Raw genomic sequence first — 16,496 nt, 5'->3', positions numbered from 1 at the left:
TGTGCATTGTGCTCGGCCAAATCAAGGAACGGGGAACACCGAGGGATCTCCAACCGTTTCGATGCGATAGGGGTGGAGAGGAGGCGCCTGCAACGCCGCCACCGATCGCAACCCCTCGAGTCGAGGTCCTCCCGCGCGATCGTGCGGGTTTTTACAGCGTTCACGATTCGATTCGTTCGATCGTGATGATGACGTCCATTCATTCTTATTGAACGAAGATTTTTTTTTTCCAATTCAATCCAATTTTCATTAGTTTCATCGTCGTTTATGGGGAACAAAAATTTTTTAATTAAATGATGCATCTTACTTGTGAGTATCGTGGATCTTAGAATTATAAGATTGTTTTTTTAAATAATTGTTAAACTATGATAGAGTTGAAAATTGGAAAATATACTTACTCGATCGATGGAAAGATAAGACGAATAAAATAAGGTTTCTTCCAAAAGAAATTTATTCTGTTCCAACGTTTTTAAAGTGAAAATTTATTCGAACGGTTCCATTATTTTTTTTTTCTTCTTCTTCTTTTGTTCAGTGTGTGTATGTGTGTGTGTGTGGTACTGCGTGGTACTCGTGTTTATCGGGAGACTGACACAATAATGCATGGAATAAAATCGTCATCGCGATCTGGTCTTGGTAAAAATGACAATTTTCCCACGATAAATAGCGCACACATAAATCGCGTAAACGTATCGTACATTTATTATAGCGATGCAGATTACTATATTCTAAACATTCTCGAATCAATTTCATTTCTTTTTTTTCTTTTTTCTTTTTTTTTATTGTTATTATTGTTATTTTTATTATTATTATTATTAATATTATTATTAATATTATTAATATTAATATTATTATTATTATTATTATTATTATTACACTATCTACTGCGTTTTGCTGATTGCTCCTTGTCCTCCTCGCCCTTCTCCATTTCTCCATTTTTTTAAATCGCTCACAGACAGAAACATACACATCCTCTATGCTCATCAATCATATTTCAAATAATAAAATTCCATTCTTATCGTAAAAATAAAGCGTTTGGTACAGTTATCCATCTTCGTCATCTTAGTCTTTTTCTCTTTTCTCTTCCCTTCCCCCCATCACGTTATCCACGTATTAATTATACGTTTCTTTTTTATATATATATATATATATGTAAAATCGCAGGATAATGAATCCCATTAGTGAATCATCGTTCGTGTCTTTCTCACGGTGTATAAAGGTTTGCTCGTTTTTAAGTATTTGGTTAACTAATTTCCCTGAAAATTGTGTTCTTCAATGGTCGCGATTGCACAATTGTTAATTAATCGTTCGACAAATATTCTCACGTTCGAGTCTCGTGGATGTTAGAATATTTGTTCACGGTTGAAACAATGTTGAAATATATATATTGTTGATAATGTTGCGTGCAATTCGATAAATGGTTTATATTTGTAGCTTTTCCACTTCACATGGGGTAATTTTATACTTTTGATGTTTTACAATATTTTCTTCGCACACTTTTCCATAGTTCTTTTTTTTTTTAATTTATCTTTCAACCCTTATATCAATACCCTATACAATCTCTATAACATATATATATATATATATATGTATATGTGTATATGTATATAGAACATGAAATTTTTTATTTTCACATTAAAATATTTTCGAATCCAGCTTGGATTGTTATTTGATATGGATTCACGTTCCAAATTTAGAATTTTATTATCAGAAAAATACTGCGATTGAAAAATTGAATGATTTTCTCTCTCTCTCTCTCTCTCTTTCTTTAAATTTCGAGTATTGACGTAAAGGTTAAACGAATAAACGTCGAATATTAATTTTTCTTGGATTAAGCCGCTTTAAAATTCGAAATTGAACGTACGCTCTAACACAATTCCTATTAACACGATTCTTATTTATTTGTTCAATGAAGCGACCAGTGTTGCGAGAGTAACGTAAAAAAAAATCTTTGGTTTAATGCATCGATATCGATATTCATATCTAATTATTCCGTTTTCCCGTATCATTAATAAGCGTTGCTAACAGTAAATGAAAATTATAATCTCGATTCTTAGTAAGGTACACAAGTGATTAAACAGAAATTTGTAATTCCTTATTGTCAGTGATAATTCTGACTGTGATTGAAGAACTCGATGAAAAAAATGGTACAGTTGTATTTGTTTCAAAAATAAGATAGATATGAAAAATATTATAAATACTTAAGTATTTAAATTAAAAAATTTTATTACAAATTTTCAATAACTGATAACATATATATATAGATTTCTCCATTAAATTTTCATACAAGTTTTTTTCCCATATACCATTTATTCTTTCGAATCCTTCAATTTATTTGCTGTTTGGACAGATTTGATCAATAAATTAAATAAACAATAGATTTATTTCGAGCGTTAAAAAAAGGTTCGACTATCAACATCTATCTACGCACAATAAATATAAAATATAAACTAAATATAAATAGATCTATTGATAAAGCACTTGAAATAAAAAATTGCAATGCAACATTCTGATTCTATTTTAAAAAATTAAGCTATCTAGATTTGACGGAGTTTTTTCCACATCTTCGTCTTTCGTCTCTTTTATTCTTTTTTTTTTTTTTCTTCGTGATTTACTTCTTGTTCTTATTATCGATTCGACATACGAACGAAGATCGTTCCGGTCAAAAAACCAGTAGTATAAAAGTCACATTTTGATTCCCCAACATTTCAAATAATCTAATTATCGAACGAGATCCTCTCAGGCATTCGTAATTGTGGTTCTTGCTACTCTGAAATTATTAGAAACTTTTTTTTTTTCTTTCATGATTTCACAATGATATGATAGAAAAAACTTGCAAAATAAAGAATTCAATCAAGAATTTTTCCTTTCTTTTGTTTTTTTTAAATTCGGTATATTTAATTGATAAAAATGTAATTTGCGAATGAACACAAAAATTACATTTAAAAGTTTTCCAACGATTTCAGTCGCAACAACCATCAATAATTTCGCCTGTGTTTCTCTAATATTCTCTAACTCACTCGAACATGACTAGCATCGTGATCGTACGAAACGAATAAAACGAAAACACGATTAATTAATTTCTAAAAAAGTAGAAATGCTCGAGAGATAATTTCAATAAATCCTCTGCATATATAAAAATATATAAAAAACCTTTCATTTACCCTCGTCATAAATAAAAATGAATTGATATTTTTTAACATTTAAAAAATTCATTTCCCAAAAAAATTTCATAGCTCTAAAAGTTTTCTTCTAAATCAAGTTTTTCTCAAAATTCAAGTCAAGTGGATCATCTACAATTCGACAATATCAAGCGAACTTTAGCAGGGAGAAAAAAAAATGTATTAAAATATTGTAAATCAGGGTTTTCAATTTTTCTCTAAATTTTCCAAAGCATTCCATCCTTATCTCAAACCTAAGTGATCGAGAATTGAAATTACGCGTCAAGATCACAATCGATGAAACAATTGATCATACAAATTGCACGCACATATACAGACCTCGATCGACGAATTAATTTCACACTAACGCCGATATAACATTATGTACAAATTTATTAAAACAATGACTAGCAGTGGCACGTCGCTCGTACCCCATCGATATCTCTATTATCGATATTCGTCATGACGAATCATCTTCTTCATCGATATACATAATTACCATAAACGTCCCCTTGAATTTCTAATTCACATTCGACACAAATATAGTTTTTTTTTCAATAACTTAGCTATAACAGAGACAATAAGTATTGTAATTGTTCGAGGAAACATTTATCTTGATAATTTTTAATAATAAATAATGGATAATAATAATTAATTGAAATAAATAAATAAGTGGTGACATCTATCGATGTAACTGCACCTTGAATCTTAGGCTTTGTAAATCATCTTTGTGAATATTTCAAATTTTTACATTTATAATAAGATACATTCTCTGATAAATAACAAATCAATTGATGATGTCATTGGATAAACTAAACTGGAATAATTATTTAATTAGAGAAACTAATTATTTAATCAGAGAATACAACTTACATTTTAAACAACATTATATTTTCTTAGCAACTCTTATTCTACCAACTTTCAGATGCAACCTCTTGATTTTGCTTGAAAGGACATTCACAACTTTAAAAAACATCAAGCTCACATTGATCAACTTGAACAAAACTCTATCATTTACCAACGAATCAGTCTTTAAATGCTCCACAGTTCCACTAAGTAAGTAGAACACTACGCTAAACCCCATCTCCTAATCTCCTCCGACCTCGATCAGCCAAAATACCTATTGCCTCAACCACAGTTTGAAGCGAACCAAAGAAAAACATGGATGATACAATTGTTCGTTCCTATAGTTCGCGGCCTATAAATGGATGATAGGTTGGTGTACGTTTTTTGGACAGAGAAAAGGAAACGCACCCCGTCGAATCACCCCGCCACCGACATCAGTCCCAAAAAATCGGAACCATCCCCTGAACACCGATCACCGTGCCCACACTCCAACACTCCCCGAACAACCCATCAATCGAAGAAATCGTCGTCGCCAAACGGATCGCTCTCCCTCACGAATATATTCACCGACTCCGACTTCCTTATGTGTTGGTCGTTTCTAGCCTTGTTGTTGTTGTTATTGTTGTTGCCGCCCGCGGAATATTTCCCCTGTCGGTTGTGATTCTTCAACGGTAAGGTGGTGGCTCGATGATCGGACACGTTGTCCTCCATTTCAACTTTGAAAGCGAACGCGTCGTCGTCGTATCTCAGGTGTCCATTGAAGAAGGAATCACGGCTGCCGTCCCCTGAAACGAAGTCGTCGGGCGGCGCGTCCTTCGCCTCGCAAGAAGGAACATCCTCAGGCGTCTGCTTCTGATCTGAGGGTAGCCTCTGACGATCGGACGAATCGCTCATCGTTGTTGCGGTGAACGGCAGATCGTCCTCGAAGTAGCTCGATCTCTTGCTGTAGACTTCCTCCATCCCCCTCCTGGCTACCTTCGAATACCTCGTGGAGAAGGAAGGACTCTGCGGCGATGGTTTCTGATCGCCTCCCTCGGAACGGATCCTCGGTGGCTCGACCGGGGTCAGAGATTCCGTGGCCGAGGGGTCTATGTGCTCCACGCTTTGGGCGAAATCGTCCTCGAACGGGCTCTGGGTCTTGACGTGAGGTTGGCGAGGCTTGTGCCTGACCACTCTCTTCCTGTGAAGACTCTCGCTCTTGGTATCCGGCTCCTCGGACCAGTAAGGTCTCTCCACCCAACTGTCGTACTCCTGGTCGCTGCCCCAATAACTCTGACGACTCCTGGAACGTTGAGAGGATCGTACGTAAGGGTCGGAGTCGTTGTCGTTGCACTCGGATCTCGAGGTGCCGAATTTGCTTCGAGACTCGCCGTAAATCATGTCGATGTTGCGCCCCTCGTTCGCGCTGTTCGGTCTTTTGGGCCAATGCCTCTTCCTGCCAGACTGGTTGTACCTTGGTGAATCATCCCCAGGCCGATCCGAGCCGTAGTCTTCGTTCCAGGCCGACGGATAATCGTGTGACCGGTCTCTAGCTTCTCTGTAGTAATAGTAATCCCTGCTAGGGTAGTCCGAGTCAGGCGGACCTGCTGTCCTCCTGTTCCAGAATCTGGCGTCCTCTTCCGGCCACCTTCGTCTCTCGTATTTCCTCCTGGACCACCTGTCGTCGTCGTCGTAACCCATGCTTTCCTGACTGCCAAACCTGTCCTCCTTCCACAGCATCATCTTCCTCTTTCTCTCGTCGTCGTAGAACGACGGGCCGTGCTCGTGCGGCCAGTTCCAACGTTGAGGCTTAGATCTGCACTTCCAGTGAGCCTCGTAATGCTCATCTTCGTCCTTGTATTGCATCTTCCTATGGGGATAGTGTTTCGACTCTTTCTCCCATTGACCCTCGTCGTGCCAGGGGGAGGAATCCCTAGGTCTGTGCCCGGTGTTCTTGATCCAGGCCGAGTCGCGAGACTTCCTGTCCTCCATCATCCTGTCTCGGAACCCCCTGTCACGTTTCGACCCCCCCGTCTCTTCGTAGAAACCTCTGTCTCCGAAAGGGCCATCGAATCTTGGATAATGGCTACACCTGAATCTGGGATCTCGTATCCTCCCATTGCTCTCCTCGCTTTCTTCTTCGTCCTTCCACTCGTTGTCGCTGTCGCCCGATTGCTGGTACACGCTACCTTTGAAAGAAGACTCTCTGTGGAACTCTTTCCCGTCGGGGGACCAGGGCGAAGTGCCACTGATCGAGGGAGGACACTCCGACGGTGGTCTGTCCGACACGAAGAGGCCTGTGTCGAACTTGGTCCAGTTGCTGTCGTCTTTGCTCTCATCCCTCTCTGGTTTCAGCTCCGTGAACGGGCAGAAGATGTCTTCGGGGATCAGTGACTTGGTCTTCGTTGGCTGACCGCTGGTACTCAACATCTTGATCTCCTCGAAAATGTCCATACTCATCCCTGTTTCCTCGTCTTTCTTGGGCTGTTTCTTGGGGCTGGAAGGGGGTGGCGTGTCAGAAAATAGATTTAACAGCTCAACCTCGGCAGAGGGCTTGGGCTGAGCCGGTAATTGGACCACAGGAGACATTCTGGTCGAGGTTGGTGTATCTTCTTCGGTTGGTTTGACAATGGGAGGCTCTGGTTCACCAATGATCTCGCGCAAAGCGGCATATTTGTCGCTGGATATCGATGCGGAGGGTTTCACTTCGACTTTATCCACCGAACCGTTCGTTTCTTCCGTAGCTTTTTCTGTAACTGGCTTATCAGAATCCTCATTGGAATCACTAGGCTTCTCAGACTCGGTTTCCTCCATCTTCTCTTCAATCTCCACTATAGGTTTAGTTTTGTCAGATTCCTCTTCTTCTGGTTGTTTCGACAACAAGTCTGTGGATACTTCAGATTCTATCGCTGGTTCTGCTTTACTCTCTGATTCGGTTGATTGAGTCTTCTCAAACACCATATTCGAAGATTCTGTCTTTTCATCAGGCTTTGCATTTGGTTCTTCCTTAGTCAGATCCTCATTGCTAGGCGGAAGCTTCACTGTTAGATTCACTAAAGTGGCCAACGTATCTGATCTGCTCTCCTCGCTGGTCTCGTGCTGTTGGCTAACTATCTCGAACTCTTCCTTCTTCACTGAAGAAGAAGCTTCCTCTTCGGTAGACTCTTTCGTCGTACTTTCTTCGTTCTTCTCCATTTGCTCCAGCTCGAACAATTCCCTAAAAACAGCGTATTTATCATAGGTAGTATCCTGTTTGGTCTCCTGTTCAAAGTTCTTGGTGAAAGGTTGTGGCTCGTTGAACGTTGGTCTCGAATGTACCGTGCCAGATGCCATTGATTGCGGTTGGACAACAGTCGCTGGTTCTTGTTTCATAGAAACTGGCTCTTCCGTGTCGCTGGACGCAGCTTCCTTGGCTGACAAGGTAGCCAAACATTCGGTCAACTGCTGAAGTGTCAAACTAGTCAATTCTTTAACGGTCATGCCTAAACTGTTGGCCAATTCATCTAAATTAGCAGACGTTAATTGGCTCAACGTGATGTCCAACGAGGGTTTCGTCCTTTTGGGTCCAGTAGTCGCACTGGTCGATGTAAAAAACGTGGATAAATTCGTGGTAGGTACCATAGAGCTGAACGAGTCTTCGAACGTGGACGTGGTCATCGCGCTTATCAAATCAGACTTGTTTGACATTTGTACAGGCGGACTGAAATTGTCATCGGATTGAAGGCTCTTCGCCTCCTTCAACGGGCTTTTACTTCTGTCTTTGGTCACTTCGGACTCCCTTTCGGGGAAATCGTAATGGAAATAGGTCTCAGTGTGCGGTGGCCTCGGAGGAGGCTTTATCATACCCCTAACTCCTTGTTTCTTGGGCGGCAGAGGTGGTGGATTGATCAGAATATTGGCGATCCCTCGAGGAGGAGGTTCAGGTACGAGTTCCAATTCAGTGGACGAACTTGACAGTCTGGAGTTAGCATCTGAGGAACAGGATTTTAACGGAGAAGCTGGTGATTCATTGGTTGTCGAAAAGTCGACGGGGAATGTCTTGTCCACGGATTGCGCTTTGTTACCGGATATGTCTACGTCGAATTCTTTTTTGCGAGTCGATTTTATGGGACTAGGAAGCTTTACCAAGCCGTGTATAGACTCTGTGGAGTCTTTTTCCATTCTTGTAAGTAGGGAGACACCTGCAGAGGTCGGGATGGTCGAGGACTTCGGGGTGGAAGTGTCTTCGGGAGGGAGAGACACGGAAAGAGGTTGATGATGAGCCGGTCTAGGCGTGATATCTGTTCTTCTGCAGGAGTCAGTGCGCGCGAAAACTGATTGAATCGCTTCGTTTTCGTCGAAGCGATCGAAATTCGCGAAATTGCTGTCCTCGAATTGATTCTCTTTGGCGGCCACGTCGTTTCGTGGTTTCACTGACTCTAGTGGTTCCGAGAGAACGTTAAAGTTCGTTGGGAACGTGTCCGCCGAGTTAGTGGACACTAAATCTTTTAGCACCTTTTTGGGAGGGTTCTTCAAGTGTTGGAAAAAGTCTTTCTTGTCTACGTAGGGTTTGATTAAACCGGTTCCTAGTGGATCCAGCTCCGTGAAAACGTCTATCTGTGGACTCTTGGCTTGAGTCTGTAACATATCAAATAGTATCTAATTAGAAATAAATGTATAATTTGAATAATTATTTGATATTGTTAAAATTATAAGACTAAGAAAACTATAAGGATCTTTGTTGCAGTAATAAGAGAATAAATAAAAAAATAGATTAAGAGAGTAACAATCTATGAGTTATGTTAAAATTTTTATATATGTTTTTTTTAAAATTATTAAAAAATTAATGTTTATGGACATCTACCTCTTCCACATCTTTTTTAACCGGTGTATTATTCTTGGTCGAGTTTGTGAGCTCGCTGTCACTGAATAGATTCTCGGTTTCCTTGTCGAACCATTGAATGGTACTTTGAAGTGGAGGAGTTTTACTAGTCAATGTGGTCGCTGGACTAGACGTGATTGACGATTGGGCGCCTGGAATCGTTTGCTGTCGCTCTAGGTGGCCTCTTTTGGAAGATGAGGGTGGTGGTGGTAGAATTGGTCTCACAGTATCTTCCAGCTATGGATTATATTATTGTTTGAACAAAGTAATTTATATTGATAGAAAATATTAGGCACTAAAATTAATTTTGATTCAATTACCTTCATATTCGCAAAGGAATCGCCAAATGGATCGGTTTCAAAGAGATCGTCAGTGGAAGGTGGTGGATTTTCAGGGGTAATTTTGTCCATGTGATGGATACCTTGCTGCAGAGAGTTCAATTCGAATTGTAAATCTAATAAATCCCTTATTACGGGATTATCCCTTATTGGGGACTCGTTTCGTTTGTCAGCTGACTTGTCTACCTCCGAATTAGTATTCCTTACCCGATGAAGAGAAGATTCTGATCCTGCTGCACCCTGTTACATAACAATATCAAAATTATTATACACGAAATATTAATAAATATTTAATAAAAGAAGAAAAAAAAAATAAGACTTTTCCTTTCTTAAATCATATCATATATAGTGATTATTAGAATGTTAAATATACAAGTAAATTAATTAATTAAAACGTAAAAAATAAAAGGAGTGATGGAAAACAATTAGCAATTACTTTAGTATCAGGGGTAGGTTCGACAAAGATGCCAGTGGTATGAAATTTAATAACGTTTATAGCGTTCTGTTCTAAATGCTGCTTCGTTAACTCGATCTCCTTCTTTTTTAACTCGAACACCACTTGAAACAAGTCTCGCATCGCGATTACCACCTGCAAAATATTGCAAGATGAAGAAAAAAATCTCTTCCACGGTGTCAATGTTGATTATTTCATTGAATAATCATGTATAAGATACTTGAAATTAAAATAAAATTATATTATTTAAAAAAACCTAACTATTAAACAAAAATAAAGAAAAAAGAAAAGGGAGGGAAGAAGATGTAAAAAATTATTTATAAGGATCTTTAGAAGTTATAAAAATATATATTAAACGTAAAGATTTGTATTAATTGAAAAATACCTTTTGCTTGAAACAAGTTTCAAGAAATAATGCACAGCCTGAGAGTTACGTCCTGTTCTACTAATATACTAAACGCGTCCGACTATACACGATCCGCAGTCACTTATGGCCTATTCCCCCTCTATTACACATTTCCCTCTCTCTTACAGTTCTGTCACGTGGTCAGCTACATCCTCTTACTCCTTTCAATAAGTTTCATTCAACATACCATTTTCGGTTATGATCATATTAATTTCAATTTACATATAGATATTAAAAAGAAAACTAAAACTACATTTAAAAAAAATGTAATCTTGCACTCGCATTCACCTTTCATTTTGATCATAATAATCATACATCTCTATTAAAAAAAGAAGGTAATGCAATTGACTATTTCATTTTAATTACATTGCTAATAAAAAAATGTTATGACTTCTAATAATATATATAATTATAAAATATGATAATATGAAATGGATGTCATGGATTGATGAGAAAACACAATAATTAGATTTCAAATTTTCCTAAAATTCTAAATACTACTATACTCTTCTATAAAAATCCAGTATCTTTCAAAACTGGCATAATAACTTCTCCCTCTATTTTCATATGTATTACAGTTTAACCAAACCCCAGGTATCGAACATAAAAATGGGTTAAAATTAATCCTCCATTATTTTATTTTATTATCGATAAAAGCCAATAAAATAAAAATAGTCGCTACAAGAAAAAAAAAAATAGGAAGGGAGAACCATCGAACAATCGCAATCGGTCTTTGTGCACGAAGGGAAATCGCGTATAATCGAACAACAATCTCCCGCGGTGTATCGTTGTGGGGTGGTAGGCCGAATCGTATAATGCAATTATTTACATACCCCTCCTGAATTACCGGAGAGTCTAGCGAGGTCGATATTGCTTCTCCTGTATTGGACAAATATCATTTTAGGATCCCCTTTAGCCTCCACGTAAGCGAATCGTTCACGATAAACGACACCGACTGCTTTGGAACCGCGTTTAAGGATCGTAACACACGCTCACGAATGGTTCTCCTATCGAATCAACACGGGCAAACTTGTTCCTTTTGTTATTACTCAAAGGCAATATCCGAACCAGTGACGATATAACTGCCGTCCTTGCATTTTCCTTTATCGATTCGAGAGGGAATCGATTATTTTATGTTGTTACTCTATTGCGCTAATTATTATCGATTTTTTTTTCCTTTTTTTTTCTTTCGAATTCTAAGAAACTTGTATCGAATGGAATATTTCATCCGTTAAATAAGGAAAGATGATTGTAATCGCTGATTTCTTTGTTTTTTTAAATAATTATTAGTTAGAATTATTTAAATAAATACAGATGAAATTAATTTTGATTTTTATTTAGACATAAATGGATTAATTGTTATAAAGATATTTTATATTCTGGTCATTTATGTACATCTTATGGATAGATTCAATGTAAGAATAAATTATGTCATATTTCTAGAAGATAAAAGAGTAAATGAGAATAAATTAGTTAGGGAATGTAGCTGTAAAACATGTTTCTAATACTATGGAAATTTTTATTGATTAATCAAATGTTTAAAAATAAATATATTTTTCTTTTTTTTTTTAATTTTAATTAAAACACTGTTTTGAGATGCACTTCTAAAAAAAATTAATTTTCTTCAAATATTATTTTACTTGCTTACCATTTTGTCATTGTATTTAATTAATACACCTCTACGCTATAATAATTATCACTTCACAGATGTCAAATTAAAATAAAAAGCTGCAATCAATCACAGTCAGTTTTTTCTCATCAGCAAACAAAATTCTGGTCAGAAAAGAATAATAAAATTAACTTACAATCAGTACAATACAGGAAAATAAGTGTTACTGAATATTTGTGTTAATCTTATTAAAATTATCTTAATAGATCTTAATTGTTTACAATTAATAGATTATAATTAGCAGTTAAATGTAACTCGATACTGTGTAAATCTTACTTGGCTTGCTGCTTTATCTGTCTTGATGCCGAAGAAACGATGGCCAGTGTCTGGTGATCCAAAAATGTATCCAAAAGCCCTCGAATCGCTCATGTCCTGCGCGATAAACGATATCTTATGTACAGGATGATGATACAAACAGTCCTGGAACAAATAAATATCAATTACATAAAAAGTAAGAATAATAATAAAATACTTTTTTTAATTCAACTTACAAAAATTTGCATTATTTTTTAAATAGTTATATATACATTATGTACATTTCTTTCAAAAGTTGAATATTCGTTTCAATTGTTATATTTTCTCAAGTCATTTACCCCAGACTTTTCGTCCCGCAAGCGTAATCCATCGATGCTGACCTGGACGGCGATTCGTTGTTTGTGTTCGCCAGCAGCTCGAATCGCCATCTTCAGATCCGCCAAAGCTGCTTGGCACATCCGGTCCCCGCGTGCTTCCGATACTTCCAATATGCCAATCAATTTCGCTTTGAACGACACACCCTCCCCTAGAAATCGGGTTGGTTCGTTCTTGACTGCAAAATAAATAATTACACAATTCTTTAAAAGAGAAATGTTAATTTTAAAAAAATTATTAACAAATTTCGATAAAGAAATAAATTGGAAATATTTTTATTCAATGAGTGTCAAATTAAAAATACTTTTGCAACTATAAATAATAATAATTTGATCAATAGATTCAATCAAAGATTCGCATTAGTTTAAATTTTTATAGAACAAGAAATTACATAGAAGAAGAACCTTTTAAATATATCTCTATATTAATAGAATGTTTAAAAAGGAAATGTTTGAAAAAGATTTCATAGAATATTTATAAAATTATCAAATAATGCAAGTATATATATATATACATCCACACAATAAAAATCTTCTGTTCTTAAAAAGAGTATATAAGTAGTAAAATGCTTCTTCCACCCTAAGTAGTGTTACTCAACGTATCGATCCTATTCAATCTCGGTCCCGCACACTCGACAATTATTAAATAACATTTCGCTCCTCGATACCTTCGATTTAAAGCGAGAGAAACCTAAGATTAGATCGATACGAAGAAAAAAAAGAAAGAAGGGAACACATAGTGACATAGGAAAGAGAAATAAATTGCTTATCCGAAGTACACTCGAGAAGAATTCTCGTTTTACGCTTTCGCCGGGGCGAATTGATCGTGTGGCCGATCGATACCAAGTTCAAGAGGTTTGAAACCATCGTCGGCGGATCACTTCGGACCCCTGCTATCTCGAATTCGATGATTCGATAGGATCGCATCGCACGAGACCGCATGCAGGGATATTAAAACGGGCGCAGACCGCGACAGATTTCGCATTACTTTGTTAGTCGTCCATGGTTCGTCGTCTATCTCGTGGAAAATTGATCTCGTTAGAGATCCTATAATACCAAGTTGCTTACCAATTTCGGAATAAAACGATGATTAATCAGAATTTGAAAGGAAAATCGTGTCGAGATTGATTCACCTTTATTGATTATTAAATTTTGACAAATTAATATTTGTATTGACAAACAACTAACTCTTTCCAACTAATCGATAAGTAATGTAAAAAAAAAATTACCTTTGTATTTTTATATTATTATAATACGTTTATGTATTATGCACTATATTTTTTTACATTAATTTCAACATCTATTATTAAGCTTACACGTTCATCATCATGCATTAAAATCATACACTCTCTCAACCAATCATCAAATCAACCATCCCCATACGTACACTCCCCTCGCGAGTCTTAATCTCTGCCACTCGTAACTTCTCGATTTGCCTTTCTACAGACAATTTATCGAAATCTCCCTATCCTCCCTGAAACATGAATGCAGAGCTTCTTTAACGCACACTTTGGGACGGCCCCTCGCGACTTTAATGGCCACTAGGCACACCAGCGCATTTGTTTGAACGTACTCGCGCGACTCGAGTGGAGAACGCCAACTGTCGATACTCGAGGTTCTATCTGGATAACCAATTCATGCCCTTCCTATACCCCTTAGCCACGATCACTTTTGTACGACCTTTTCATTCTTTTACTCCTTACACGCGTTAAACTAAGATTGTACATCTTTAGACAGATTTTTATGTAAAATCAAATTTTTATAAACATAACTTAAAAAATGAATCTTAAATAAAGATTTATTTTATTCCTCAAATATCATGCATAATGTGGATACTTTGGATATTTTGTCTTTTTGTGTATGCTATATCCATTTTGTAGATTTTTGCACATTCAAATTTTGCATAAATGCATAAATACATGCAGTCTACTGTCTTCTATATCTATAATAAATTAAAAAAAAAAAACTGGTAAATAATAGTTATTTTTTCTTTTAAATAAAATGGAATCTGAGTTACTATAAACATATTTTATGCATTCTCCTTTTCAAACCATGCACTACTTGCATAAATTATCCATTGTATCCAAACAACAAAATAAAATAGACTTAAGGGAACGTAATTTATAAAACTGTATCTATTATGTTTCAGTTTTTTCTTCTAATATCTAAATAAAACATTATTAATTCAAACATATGTAATGAAAAGGTAATTATAAAAGTTACAATATATTTTAAGAGAGAGATTTTTTCTTTTAATCTAATTTCGTCATTTCAATGGGTATATATATATGTATATATTCATTTTTTTATTTCTATTTTGAAATTTTTATTGCAATATAAAGTTTTTTAATATATATATTAATTTAATATATATTATCTATATTATTAAGTTTGTTTTTTTTAAAATAACTTTTAAATACGATCAATTTATAATTAAAAACTATATGTAAGAATAAATCAATTGTTGACACATAAAATTAAGTGTAATAAGTAGTATAATCCTTAAAATGAGCATTACAAAGTAGATAGTGCTACCATCTAACGGCGATACTGTGTACAAATAAGTAAATCAACAATCTGTATTACCACGGTCGGTAAGTTAACCCTACAATAAAAGCTCGCGCGAAAATCATAAAATTGACGATGTCATCTCTAACAATAAAACCGACATCCTTTCAATTATGTTCAAACCATATGCCTTACGCAAGTATTCAACGTATCGTACATTATTCATGGTCAAATTAATCTGCACAGCTCGAATCGAACAACCGTCGTCTTTCTCCCTCTTAGAGAACAGGGAAGCCATATTCCAAAGCTCCCTTTGACCGATCTACAGGGTGATATCACTTAATTTTAGAAAATGTTAAAGATGCCACGAAACAAACTGAAACTATCGCTTAAGACCACATTATTCGTTGATTCGCATCACAATATATACACCAGATACACAGAGTATGACGTTGATACCGCACGATTTTAATGGTATTCACGAAACTTGTATAAATTCGTTACTGGGGTAACTCTTATTTCTCTTTTCTTTTATTTTTCGCTTTTCTCTTTTTACTCACACTTGCACGGACTGTTTTTCTTCCGTAAGGTCTGCATCGATAGTCCCGTGTAGGCGACGAGAAAGTATCGGATATAGGAGAGGAGAATGCTACCGATCTTCTCTCTCGGCGCACCCTGGGCCACCGTACTTTGGCGGATAGAATTCTCAACACAGACACATGTCGCTCACACGTCTTTTTCTCCCTCTGTTTTTATGATTCCTCTTCTATCGCTTTTTTTCTGTTATTCTTGCACACGTTTACTCCTTCTCTCTTTCTCTCTCTCTCTCTCTCTTTCTCTATCTCTATCTATCTATCTCTATCTCTCTCTCTCTCTTTCTCTCTTTCTCTCTCTGCTCCCTCACTCCCACTCCCAATTCCTTTTTCCCCCGCAGCCTATCTCTGTGCCTCTTTAACTATCCTGGCTGGCCGTTACTCTTCCGTTACTCCCTCTGTCTCCCTCAATTCGTGTATTTCCACGGGAGTATGAGATTGGCGCGTTTCACGTACGGTCGGTACTTCTTGTTCCGCAACACAATCGCATTTTGTCACAGATAGCCAAAAGAACACCAAAATCGTATGAACACTTTGTTTGAAAATCGGTTTCTCGCGGTACACACGCGTCGCGTAAAAATACGGACGAAGTAACAGCTGCCTCTGCCGGCACAGGTCACCCATGTTAGCCTCTCTTATTGATCAATAATATACCATCTAGTACGTGGCGTCGTCGCTTCGGGGCCATAGAGAACATTTCCCGCTTCGTGCGCACTTTTTCATTGATTCTAGATTTTCGTGTTTCCTTCTCTAGTGCTTGCAACATAAATAGAACTTTACATTCTAAAGATCGTTCTTATTCATAACAAGTTAATAAATCGCATAATTTCAATATGTTTATTTTTATTGCTGATATCGACCGAGACGAATCTGACAAACTACTTTTATTTTTCGTCACAGTTTCCAGCGGGATGGCGCAATTGCAACAAATAATATTGTGGCATTAGTGTTACTTCATTTATAGTTGTTTCTTCATACTAGAATAAAATTTAGGATATTATTGCGTAGTCAAATTATATTATTTTAATCATAATTGAATAAATGCTAATTATTAT

General features: G+C 36.6%; 1 protein-coding gene across 4 annotated transcripts; it reads right to left on the bottom strand.

The window, feature by feature from the left end:
• Positions 1-1,136: 1,136 nt before the first annotated feature.
• Positions 1,137-16,496, bottom strand: LOC552414 (protein disabled). Of its 4 annotated transcripts, XM_006561586.3 has the most exons (8): positions 15,409-16,496; positions 12,305-12,519; positions 11,988-12,131; positions 9,619-9,771; positions 9,390-9,422; positions 9,165-9,269; positions 8,827-9,081; positions 1,137-8,600 (listed from the first exon to the last, which is right to left on the bottom strand). In XM_006561586.3, exons 1-8 carry the CDS (start codon positions 15,443-15,445, stop codon positions 4,515-4,517), a joined length of 5,028 nt encoding a protein of 1,675 aa, XP_006561649.2. In that variant the 5' UTR covers positions 15,446-16,496; the 3' UTR covers positions 1,137-4,514. The 4 variants fall into 4 exon arrangements, with proteins under 4 accessions (XP_006561649.2, XP_006561650.2, XP_006561648.2 ...); XM_006561587.3 differs by having other exon boundaries at positions 9,165-9,422; positions 15,066-16,496; XM_006561585.3 differs by having other exon boundaries at positions 9,165-9,422.

The sequence above is a fragment of the Apis mellifera genome, linkage group LG9, assembly GCF_003254395.2.
Source record: "Apis mellifera strain DH4 linkage group LG9, Amel_HAv3.1, whole genome shotgun sequence".
NCBI lineage: Eukaryota > Metazoa > Arthropoda > Insecta > Hymenoptera > Apidae > Apis > Apis mellifera.
This window is presented reverse-complemented; position numbering and strand designations above follow the sequence as displayed.

Excerpts from the sequence above, each read along its gene's own strand:
- LOC552414 (XM_006561585.3), bottom strand. The coding sequence starts at position 15,445 with ATGCAGACCTTACGGAAGAAAAACAGTCCGTGCAAGT. Across the intron at positions 9,423-9,618 it reads AACCTACCCCTGATACTAAA|GGTGCAGCAGGATCAGAATC; the intron begins GTAATTGCTAAT and ends GTTATGTAACAG. Across the intron at positions 9,082-9,164 it reads ATTCCTTTGCGAATATGAAG|CTGGAAGATACTGTGAGACC; the intron begins GTAATTGAATCA and ends TATAATCCATAG.